Source organism: Carcharhinus amblyrhynchos, chromosome 5 (genome assembly GCF_965287045.1).
Source record: "Carcharhinus amblyrhynchos chromosome 5, sCarAmb.v2.hapA, whole genome shotgun sequence".
Classification (NCBI taxonomy): Eukaryota; Metazoa; Chordata; class Chondrichthyes; order Carcharhiniformes; family Carcharhinidae; genus Carcharhinus; species Carcharhinus amblyrhynchos.
Genome location: NC_137328.1, coordinates 85,015,601 through 85,028,375, shown reverse-complemented (window position 1 = coordinate 85,028,375; position 12,775 = coordinate 85,015,601). Strand labels below are relative to the sequence as shown.

Below are 12,775 nucleotides of genomic sequence, written 5' to 3'. Positions count from 1 at the left end.
GTTCAACATATCCAGAAAAAGGTGGAGAAACTCAAAGACCCCTAAACATTTACCTTAGGCTATCTCAGGCTGGCTAGGCTTTTGGGAACATCAATCCTGCAAGGGATTGAGTTATTTTTCTTTATAATCTTGGCATTGGTGGTAATTGTAAACTTGAGACTTGCTAAGTCCACAGAAGGTACAGCAGCAATAATGGCAAGCAGGGCAAAGGAAAAGGACACCAGAGGTCAGGTAATCCTTCCGGAGTTAAGAACGTTTATTGGGATACATTATTCAGTGGCCCAACCTTGGGCTAGCCAAGGACCAGAAAAGGGAGGGGGGTGGGGGGGGGTGCTGTAGCAGGGGATACAGAAACCCCTGCTTTGCAACTATTAAAACAAAATAGATTAGTTTAAAATAGGGACCACAGTGTGCCTTATAGATATTAAAGGTATTACAATCTGCCTCACTTAAATGATATACGAAGATAGTGTCTGTATAAGCATATAAATAATCATTTTTGAACAAGTATTATAGATTTAAACAATATTTTTGCATTTTCTTGTAAGCTTTGGCCAACAAACAATTTACCTCTTGGAAATAGGTTTAATTAGACAGACTGCATTTTTTTGGAACAAAGAAGTACAGAGCATATACCCTATTATCAGGGCAGGCAAGGGCATTACCAGGATTTACCAGTTATTACCATGGTTTTGGAAATGAATAGAAGGTTTCAGCTTCTAGCTGTAATGAATAGCTGTGATGTAGCCTCTACTGATAAGGGGGACAGTAAAACAGACAGGGAAGAAGACTCCCTTATTGTTCCCAGCATTGCAGGTATCAGGAACGATCATGGGACCTACTGGATTTGCATAGATGAAGTTACCAGGCAACAGGGGAAAAGAGTCTGAGTTCAGCTGAGCAATGAATTCTTAATTCTGCTAGAAATTAAAGTGCTGTTGGCTGAAGTAAATAAAGTGTGTTAATGTAATTGGACCATCCAATTTGGATGACAGGTAGGGTCGATAAAATCAAAATTTCAGAAATGTGTATCTGTTGTGTTCATGTAGTGTAACATCAGAGAGAGGTTAGAATCCTCTGACCATCTCTCTCCTAATATGTGTTGGTCAAATAGAATGTCTTTAACTGCACAGTGTCTTTCGCTAGTCTTTGTGTTTGCTGAGATCAGCTAAATACAAGACCCCAGTGGGATACTCCAAGAAATTCCCCTTACACGGGGTGTTGAAACAATGCTCCTACTATCTGGACAGCTCTAAAGGCACCCAGATTTTGTATCATTTGCCCTCAGTCTGTTGCATCTTGCACCACTGTAGCATTGTACAGGCATTGCACCACCCTTGGAAGGCTCAGCTTTGGATTGTAGCACCTCAGCAAAGGCTGTTGCAGCATGGGCTATTTGGCTGACAAAACAGAAGTGTATTAGTTCTATGGTAGTGGTAGAAGGATATATGCTGCTATTCTGAGACAAGGCTGCTCTGTGGCATTTTTGTCAGTCCCAAGGAGTGTCCAAGAGAAAAATTTGATGGAATGCTGTGAAACTCTGCAAGGCCCTTTGTGCACTGGCACCTGTGGCCATGGTGTCAGCAGTCCCTGCCTGCATGCTATTATGCTAGCCACGAGGTGGAGATGCTGGTGTTGGATTGGGGTAAACATATTAAGAAGTCTCACAGCACCAGGTTAAAGTCCAACAGGTTTATTTGGAAACAAAAGCCACTAGCTTTCGGAGCACTGCTCCTTCATCAGGTGAGTGGGAGTTCTGTTCACGCACAGAGCATATAAAGACACAAACTCAATTTATAAAGTAATGGTTGGAATGCAAGTCTTTACAGGTAATCAAGTCTTAAAGATACAGACAAGGTGAGTGGAAGGGAGGGTTAAGCACAGGTTAAAGAGGTATGTATTAAGTCCAGCCATGACTTGCCTGGACTTGCAAAATCTCAATAACTGTCCTGGCTGGACTCTATACACATCTCTTTAACTTGTGCTTAACCCTCTCTCCACTTACACTGTCTGTACCTTTAAGACTTGATTACCTGTAAAGACTTGCATTCCAACCATTATTTTGTAAATTGAGTTTGTCTTTACATGCCCTGTTTGTGAACAGAACTCCCACTTACCTGATGAAGGAGCAGCGTTCCGAAAGCTAGCTGCTTTTGCTACCAAATAAACCTGTTGGACTTTAACCTGGTGTTGAGAGACTTCTTACTGTGCATGCTATTACTTAGGGAGTGGGTGAAATCTGCCAGGGCAAAGATGAAAGCTGAGCCATCTGCCATCAGACCCTGCACCTTGGTTGGGTCCACAAACGGGATAACAGAGCTGACCATCATCTCCATGGTGGAAAACTCCGCACAAAGGAATATGCAACTTTGGTACACTTTATATTAAAAGACAAAAACTTTTCAAAAAAGAAATTCAACAGGTGCTCACTTCAAAAGTTAAGAGGATTATTAGGTTAAAAGAGGCTTACAATGTGAAGAATAACAGTAAATCTGAAGATTGGGAGATTGAGAAACAAGCAGAAGGCTACAAAAATATATAGACAATGTGAGTAAACTAGGCAGGAATATAAGAACAGATTTTAGGAGCTTCTGGAAGTATATAAAATGAAGAGTAGTTAAAGTAAGCATTGGTCAGAGAGGTAGAGAGAGGAGAAATTATCACAGGGAATAAGGAAATGGCAGAGATGTTGAACAAGTATCTTGGCCTGCATTCTTCCTTCCAAGGTGGCTGCAATGAGCCAGGAAATGTACACCTGCCTCAGATAGAAGTGCTCCAAATGGCAGAATCTTCATTCTGAGGGAGGGAGAAGGCGGTGCGGGATGCCTCTATGCTGGCTTTTAAAGTATGTGCCAGTTTTGGAGCTGGTGTCCCTGCAGCAATTTAACACCAGCAGCATTGTTAATTGCTTTAAGGTGAGATCTGCCCCTTTCTCAGGTAGTGGTCCTACCTTCACAAGCTCTGTATCTCTGCAGCACCACCACCAATAGCCACCACTGAAACTACAAGCAGTCCTCAATGCTGATCAGCCCAGACTGACCGGTTAAGCCCAGGGCAGGAGGTCATGATAAAGTGTGGGGGTGTGGATGAAGGACGTGAGTTGGGGGAATGAGGAGTTAGGTTTAAGAGGCCACTGGGGACAGCTAAAGGGGACAGATTACCTGGGAGTGATGGGCAGGGGTGATAGGTGTGGATGGGGGAGAGATGCCTCCAATGGGTCGCTGGTCCCCCAGAAGGAGGTTTTCCTCCACCTTGACGAACATCAGCCTATGTAGCTGAAGCTGGCAGACAAGTGGGCTGAAACAGGGGTGAGATGAAGGTCATAAGTGGGCACCAATCGGCCCAAGAACGGTAGACAGTATGTGGTCTCCAGCCCTCCCCATTACCATAAAATTTCAGACAGGTTGAGGTGGGTGTATAAGTAGCTTTATGTGCACTTTATATGCAGCCCCTCCCCGTCACTTCCACTTTCTAACCTGCCCGCAGAAAGCATAAAATTTAGCCCAGTGATTCATTATTATCAATCCCTTCTTCCTGTTGGGCAATGCCTAGCTAGGTTCCAATTATTGGCTATCTTGAAGGAGAAGGCACAAGAGGGGGAGGGGGATAAAAATAGAAACATGGGAATTAGAAGCAGGAGTGGGCCATTCGGCCCTTCGAGCCTGCTCTTCCATAGGCCCATGCTTAGCTTGTAAATCAGAAAATATTGGGGGATAGGGTGGGGGAGAAAATGGGATCTGAGAAGGGTTAAATAGAGGCATAAAGTCATCTTTGATGTTTTAAGCCTGCTGTTGGCCGCGCCACAATCATGGTTGTTCCAATGATGGCCAGCACCATTTTCTCTGGGGAAATGAGGACATGTAAATGTGTCTGTCTCCCCCTGGTTAGCTGGCTGTAGGTATTGCAGGCTATCTTCAACTTGTGCTAGTCTCTCAAGGTTTTGTGGTCTCTGCTCAGCAGTGCAGCAATTCAACTGTAATGACGTACTTTCAGAGACCGTTTTAGTCAAACAGAAAAAGGCTTTAGTTACAAAACATGAATTACAGGACATCAATTTACATGAGCTGAGGCGATTCCCCATGCCAGGCATTGATTGGTTGTGCAGGCCATGTGACTGCTACTCCGTTATGTTGTTCTTAAAGGGACAATCACCACAGTGCATAGTGCTAGCAGGATACCACAATCAATTTAAATGAACAGGCAGCACAAAGTTGCAAGCTGCCTTTACGGGAAGCAATGGGTGCGCATTTATTGCGTATCTTGATAACCTCACACGCAATGCTGCCATAATACTGTCCAAGGCAAGTAAGCACACTTCTGGATCAACCCATGTCAGGCACAATATTGGTGAGGGTGTCTGTTCAGGTGCGGTGAACACCTGTCGAAAATATGTGGAGCAGGCAGATCATGCTGTCAATCAGCAGGCAACACTGACTTGATGCCAGCACTTCCAGATTGGAGCACAATGCTCCTCAGCTGAACATGTGTTCAGCAGCAGAAATAAATCCCACCAGCACTATTTAAATGGATCATCAATGACTTGAAGATGAGTTGCTGGTTGATTTCTACAGGCTCTAGCTTTATTTCTAAAGGATTTGGTGCTTTCTATAGTTGCAAAGGTCCACAGGCAGTGGTGTGCTACGTGCTGAAGGTCTTTTTGCTGCTTTCAGGCTGCTGCAAATCTGTTGTTTCCAGACATGGGAACACTAGTAGATAGAGGATACGATACAACATTTGAATATTAGGTATCTGTTCTAATTAATAGAGATTTTTGGTAGTTTGGTGTTGGGTGAATTGAGCAGGGTCTGAGGGTTGTGGTGTAATTGGTCAAATTTGCTTGCTGATCTTAACCACTCATGTGAGGTTACTAAACTTATGGACCAGCTACCAGTTCCTTTATGTCTAATTCCTGGCCTTGACCTTCACAGGTGTCTACTCCCACTGCCTTCTGAGTGTGTGCCTGGTAGACCCCCTTCGGATAAAGGGCACATTTCACCTCCTCTACCAAGGCCTCGAGTTCAGCATCTCGAGTCCATGCCCTCCCATGTTGTGCCAATTTTCTGACTTTCTCTAGTCAGAGTCAGTTGTAGAACAACCTCCAGCATCCGCTCCAGTTACAATGTGCTGTATTTTAAGAGACGAAGGCCGGCTGTAAGCAGTGCAGGCAAACTTTAATTGGTAATAACCTCTTCTGATTCTGGGTCCCCTGCTAAAGTGTTTAGCCACTAAACAGCATGGTTAGTGCCTGCTATAGCCTACAATGATGTTAATCAACAGGCAGTATAAAGTTGGCATGCTGCTTGCATCACATTTAATAGGTATGGGCTAATTACTCATTGCAATCACTGTGCCCATTTTGGGTCTATTAAATTTAGCCCACCATATGTTTAAAGTATTTTAGCTGAAAGTAGCTTTCAAAACTAAACAATTATTAATAATTTAGGATGATATATTTAGACTGATATGATTTTAAAATGCCACATATTTTCTGTTTTGCAGTTTTCCAAAATAGGCATGAGGCTTCAAGATAAAATGGATGTGAAGTTAACTTCCCAACAAAGTAATATGTATGCCAGTCTAAATGATATGTTTCTGGCGTCTCAAAAATGCAGCAAAAACTGCAATAACACATCAAATGTTAAAACATCACTGGCCTTTAAGAAAATTATAGAAATATATGTTTAGAAATATAAAGTATCTATGTGAATGGTTATTCCCAAAATGATGTTTTTTTTTAGTTAACTGGTTCCTGACATCATGTCGAGTGTAAAATTTAATTTTCAAGGACCTAAAGCTTGTAAATATTTTTACAATAGTTGAAGAATTGAAGTACAACATGAAAAATACTTCTTTAAGTTACAGAGTGTGTACTGAAGAGAAAGAGACATACTGTCCAAAAATGATTAATCGTGGCACCCATTAATTTGAAGACATAATGATACATCAATGTCAGCTTTTTTTAAGTTCTAGTTTCTTTGTGACAGATATTAGATGTGCCTGTGGATGCATTATGTCATGCCATTCATGCATTCAGCCCCTGCACTGCAAGAAGCCTTGAGAACTTGTTCCTCCCACTAGCCTCTTTTCCTGAAAAAAACATCTTTATAATTTCTCATTTACTTGTTACTTCCTGAACCAAGACCAGAATGCATTGTGGAAAACTTTAGCCCAGCCTGGGATAAATTCACAGGCTCAGGGCCATCTTCACCCTGTAGCCCCAAGGTCAGATGTCAGGCCTTGCTCTGAGACATCTGGATGCATTATAGTGAAGAACAAAAGTGGAAAAAGTATCCACCAGTGTGATGAGAGACATAGACAGAAAGAATGTCAAACTGGTCATCCACTGTCCTTCATTTCAGTTGTTAGGTGGAAACACATAATTATTTAGTCTGAGGACAAACATAATTTACCATATCCACAAGCAACACCAATACTTCACTGACTAAAGGTCAATCATCTCACTTTCCATTTCAAAATTGCAATATGATTTTAATTCAGTTCCTAGGAAATTTTCTAAAATTTATTACTAAATCCAAAAAAACATAAACTTAACTTTTTACTAAACATCTATTGTGTTCTCACCATGCAAAATAGCATATTTAAAACATAGGGATTCATATGAATTTGTATTTAATTTTGAACAATTGTAAAATTGTATTCCAATGTTCAATTTTGGCAATGTAATTAAAGGCAACTCTCCATCAATTTTGTCTTTCATTCCTGTCTTCTATGTGTATGCTGTACACCCATCTTAGCAAAGTTTCATAATTTTCCTTTTGCATATGCAATGTTGTAATGACCCCAAAAATTAGTTTTAACATAAGGCAAACTTTATTTTCATCTGTCTGAGACACTGATATATTTATCATCTTGTACTTTGTTTATAATACTGCAGACTATTACAATGGGATCAAAGAAAAATCTATGAACTACAGTACTTTATTAAAAATATATTTTTGATTTTATTTTTATTAAAACAAAATGTTAAAAAAGCAACTTTCCTCAGATTAGCAAATTTATTCAGTGAGCAGCTGAACTACAGAGTTTAGAAAGTTCCAGTTTGTGCTGAGTTAACTGATTTTAGCAGTGCTAACAATAGTTAAGCATTATTTATGTAGATAAGGAGAAGTTAAGTCAGTGCTCCCACTCCTCACTATTATTCCCTAACCATGCTGAAATTGTGCATCATAGAATTCTAGTGCAGACAAGAGCAGGATCTACTGTTTCCCTGTTGTAGAATAGTCTGTGAAGTATCACAGTCTAGAATCACACATGAATAATGGTACCAGAGGGCAAATAGTAACACACATGGAGTCTACAACACTGAAACAGGCCATTCTGCCCAAATGGTCTTAGTCAGCATTTATGCATGAACCTTCTTCATCTAACTCCATCACAAAATTCTCCCATCTATGCTTAGCTAGCTTCTTAAATGGAGCTATCTAAACCTTCTAGTAGCACAATCACATTCCTATCACTCCTTGGGTAAAGAAGATTCTCCTGAATTCCTACTGTATTCATTAATGACCATCTTCATTCATGATCTCTAGTTTTGGACTGTTGTATAAGGGCAAACATTTTCTCTACTTCTACTGTATTAAGTCCTTTCATAATCTTAAAAACCTTCATCAGCTACTCCCTCAGCCTTCTTTTCTTGAGAAAAGAGACCCAGCAAGTTTATCTTATCTTGATAAGTATAATCACCCTGTTCTGATATCATCTTAATGGCTTTTTTTGCACCTTCTCCAGTACTTCTATATCTATTTTAAAATAAAAGGACCAGAACCTGCATAACACTGCAAGTCTGATCTAATCAAGATTCAATGTAACCGTTAACAGAATTTCACTGCTTTCCAACCCTATCCTTAGAGAAAAAAAACTCTGGTGCTTTGTTACTTTTTTAAGTGGTGTTATTAACCTGCTATGCTACTTCTGGTGATTTATGTATCTGTACTCCTAGATCCCTTTGCTCCTCTAACTCATTTGCAGTCATATTATTGAATCAGTATGTGGTCTCCTATACTTGCGATCAAGGCACAGGAACTCACTTTTAGCTACACTGAAATTTATTTGCCAATTATGCGTTCATCTGGAACTGTACCACAACAGAAAAGCACTGCTGCCAGGAGAGGAGTGAAATTTGGCAGAGAAGAAAATGGGCAAGGAAAAGAAAAAACATACAACTTTTCCAAAACCATGGCAGAACCTTTCTACAAAATATACCATCTAAAACTGTGACAAATATTGGGTCTTCTCCAAATAAATTATTTTCAAAATGTATATTTTTTGCTTGGGAGGAGAAGATATGACATTATTGTTCTCAATGATGTTATCCTGCCATGTTTTTTGACTTTTTTACTGTAATTCATTCAATAATGTTTTATCATCTATGGCAGCAGTCCAACTGTTTCCCTGTTTACATTACACTGCCAATTAATCAAAATAATCTCAATTATAATCAAGAATAATTAACATTTCTATCCAAAAAGGACCAAAACCAAATAGTAAAGAACATTAAAAACCATGTTCACACACCAAACCTGTTTCTGCTAATATAAACTTATTTTGGCATTAAAGAGTATCCTGTAAAAAGAAGCCAATAAATGTATTTGCCTGTGTCCAATGTTCTGGTGATTAAAGCACCAAAATACTTTGGATTAAAACTTAGGTTAGTTGATAGCTTGAAAATCTAGGGGCAAAAAAATCACTTCCACATTGTTTAACTGAGCAAGAGGTACAGCATGCTCAGGTTGTCTGAAGTGTGCAGTAAAAAAAAAACAAGCATTGTATTTGATCCCATCTGGCAGTGAGAAGAAAGTACTTACTAACTCCACAAACACCAAGCCACCGTAACTGTGGGCAACAAAAACTACATTCTTGGCTGATGATTTAGAAATGAAGTGATCCCAGACATAGACTGTATGCTCCTCTGGAGTGCTGTTATCCTGCCAAAGGAATGGAGAAAACAAAGACAATTAAAAAATGCAAATCCAAGTTAGAGAATTATGCTACTTATTGGTGAGGGTGTTTGGAGGAATCTGGAGTATGCTTCTCGAAAAAATGTATTCTTTGGCTGTAATATAAAGTACATGAGATAGAGTGGTTTAAGAACTAAAGGCATATTGAAGTAGCTACCAACAATAAATGTTTATAGACTTACAAAACCTTCCAGCACCTAAGGAGGTCATTCACTCCATCTTGACTCTGTCAGTTCTCTTCAAGTACAGTATATTCAATTCCATTCTCTTGCCGTTATATCATATCCTTTTAAAAATATATATTTATTCATTTCCTTTAAAAACATATTAGTAGATTATGTTTCCGCCATTAACAATTGTCTGCTTAAGAATACTTTCCAAACTTCTCCTTTTATTCTTTTGGTGATAAACCATCCCCACTGTTTACAGATTAACTAAGAGATGGGGCTGAATAGCACAATCCAGCACAGAGGGCAGGAACCTCATTTGGGAGTGAATGGCCTTCTGACTTCCAGGCCCACCATCCTAGCATGCAAATAGACCACTTGGGAGCAGGGGGTACGTTCAGGGCCATAGGAAGTGAGGATTCTGCCTTGGTCAGAGAGAATGGAATGTCCAACATCAAAGGTTTTTGACCTTGATCCAGTATGAGATCAGGAACAGTCATTTAAAGGGTCATCTGCACAGGGGAGAGTCAGGTAACCCAGAAAATGTGTTCCAAGAGCATACACTTCTTTATTTTTGACCTGGAGATACTTGAAGGCCTTTTAGTTAATTGCGCATCTCTTTAAACTTTGTCTGAAATGTCCATTATATGCCACTAGTCAAAGGTGGCATTCAACTTGATCATTTCATGATCATGGCATAGAAGAGTTAACTGGTTATTGTGTGTTTCCTTTCAAAGATGTCCAAGTAAAAGAATTGATGGGAGAAGTGTCAAAGTGGCTCTAAATTGGATAAGAACTCTATACATCGCCTCCTCTGGGCTGTGTCTAACTGCATGAGCTACTAATGCCAGCAAACAGGAAAAGGGGACCTTTGACTGAAAGACGCGCAGCCTGGAAGGAGATTGCTACTGAGGTCAGCAGCAGTGGGCTGGGGAGGTGCACGTAGACATAATGTCAGAAGAGGCTCAATGACCCACTGAGGTTAGCCAGAGTTAATAAGTATCTCAGCATGTGTATTCATGTATCAGAAACCTCCAGGGTAGTGTTGTGAGACATGTGTATTTGTCTCGCAGTCCATGGCAGCACGATGTAGCAAAGGCACTGGTGTCAGTGCTAATGCCTGTGCGAACTTAATATTGGAGGGCCGAAGGGCGTGTTTCCTGCGCTGTACTGTTCTTTAGTCCAGGTGGGAGGATGTAGGGCTGGGAGCCTGTGCAGACGAGCAAGGTGGACAGTACCCTGGCTGCTGAGCATTTTGTTGATCATGCATAGGCAGGAACACATGAAATAACCTAACAGTATTAGTAATTGCAACGTTTCACCAATTTTCCATGTCCATAATGTCTGGAAGAGAAACCAAACTGGAGGACTGTTCCAGACCTGATGATTCTGACTCCATTCAAAGAGGTGTTTCTCATGCTCTTCACATCTGAGATCTCCAGGTCAATTGGCAGAGGCGAATTTGGAGGAAAGCACATGTCTGGTGAGAATGCAAAAGACTGAAACTGGGAGAAACAGCGGTAAGGAAAGTGGGAGGTGGACTGATGTCTGACATAATTGAGTGAAACACATAAGTCTCAGCCCATAGCTAAAACCCAAAGAAGTTTCATAGCTGAAAGCCACCGGAGCAACCAAAAAATAATCAAAGACTCTGGAGAAAACAACTTCAGAAAGAAGCTTGCCACATGCTCTGCTCAAAAAGGTTTGTAACAATCTCATGGGATCTGGGGTGAGGTAGCTAAATCGATACAAAACTGGTTTGATGACAGAAGCCAGAGGGTGACTGTAGAGGGTTGATTTTCAAATTGGAGACCTGTGACCAGTGGTGTGCCTCAAGGATCAGTGTTGGGTCCACTTTCATTATTTCTCATTTACATTAGTGATTTGGATGAGAATATTGGAGGCATGGTTAGTAAGTTTGCAGATGACACCAAGATTGGTGGCATAGTGGACAGTGAAGAAAGTTATCTGGAATTGCAACAGGATCTTAATCAATTGGGCCAGTGGGCTGACGAATGGCAGATGGAGTTTAATAAATTAAGGTGATGCATTTTGGTAGACTGAAACAGGGCAGGACTTACTCAGTTAATTGTAGGGCGCAAAGAGTTACGAACAAAGAGGTCTTGGGATACAGGTTCATAGCTCCTTGAAATTGGAGTCACAGGTGGACAGAGTGGTGAAGAAGGCATTTGGCATGCTTGGTTTCATTGGTCAAAATATTGAATACAGGAGTTGGGATGTCTTGTTGAAGTTGTACAAGACATTGGTAAGGCCACACTTGGAATACTATATACAGTTCTGTCTACTCTATTATAGAAAGGATATTATTAAACAAGAAAGAGTGCGCAAGAGATTTACTAGAATGTTATTGGGACTTGATGGGTTTGAGTTATAAGGAAAGGCTGGAGCGTAGAAGGCTGAGGGATGGCCTTATAAGGGTCTATAAAATAATGAGGGGCATACATCAGCTGGATAGTCAACATATTTTCCCAAAGGTAGGGGAACCTAAAACTAGAAGGCATGAGTTTAAGGTGAGAAGGGAGAGATACAAAAGGGTAAAGAGGGGCAATTTTTTCCACATAGAGGTGGTGAGTATCTGGAACAAGCTGCCAGTGGTAGTAATAGAGGCAGGTATAATTCTATCTTTTAAAAAGTGTTTAGACAGTTACATGGGTAAGATGGGTATAGAGGGATATGAGCCAAATGCGGGCAACTGAGACAAGCTTAGGGGTTTAAAAAAAGACAGCATATAACGTTGGGCTGAAGGGCCTGTTTCCATGCTGTAAACTTCTATGACTATATGACCAAGAGCACCATGAGCATCAAATACCCTGCAACAATAAATTTAGAGCTGAGGACATTGTAAAACACAAAGGAAGGCAACCTAAACTCGGGGTTGCCTTGTTTTGAGGAGAAAAGAAGCCAAATAGTGCTGAAAATTTGTGGCACATTTTGCTCACACATGCCTTTTTACGGCAGGAGTTTTTGGCACTGTGGGATTGTTCAATGAGAATGCAGAGTGATGGAGCTCATATGTACAGATTCGACAATTTTATCCAAACAAACAAGATAGTGACAGATTCAGTAGTCCCAACTTTCCTGAGCATGATGGGACGGGGACGGGGACGGGGTCGGGGTCGAGGACATAAAGGGAAAGCATTTAAACATTCTAAGAAATCTGGTACAGCCAGAAAAGCCAAACACAAAAAGCTACAATGAAAGAGTGGAATACGTTGAGAACACTAAACACCAAGTGAACCTCAAAATATTATTGACTCTGGTTAGGACAACCACAATGTCCCAACCAAGCCAGATACCACTGGTCAGAGTAAACACTGAAAACCAGGTACCTTAGGTTCACAAACAACCACACATGAGAGCAATGGTCTCCAGAACGTCTAACCTATTGAATTATTGTTTATTAATTGTTCCTATTGCTGATTTTGATTGTTCATGTTATATTGTTATTGATGCCAGGAACCTTTGATTTAAAGGGGGAGGAAAAGTGTATTCATGTTATTTCTAGTGTTACTTCACTAGCAACTTTACCATGGAACTGGAAACTTTAAGAGACCAATCACATGACATCACTGATAAAATCAATGGCCATTTGCGGGCAAATGGGCAGTC

The 12,775-nt window shown here is 40.6% G+C and overlaps 1 protein-coding gene across 5 annotated transcripts in view; it reads right to left on the bottom strand.

Annotated features, from left to right (window-relative positions):
- The window catches only part of arb2a (ARB2 cotranscriptional regulator A), a 529,674-nt gene that overhangs the window by 256,839 nt on the left and 260,060 nt on the right, over nt 1-12,775 (bottom strand). For all 5 annotated transcript variants that reach the window (XM_080189122.1, XM_080189121.1, XM_080189123.1 and 2 more), the window contains exon 8: nt 8,826-8,945. In XM_080189122.1, coding sequence (XP_080045248.1) covers nt 8,826-8,945 — 120 coding nt within the window. The remainder of the gene's footprint in view (nt 1-8,825; nt 8,946-12,775) is intronic.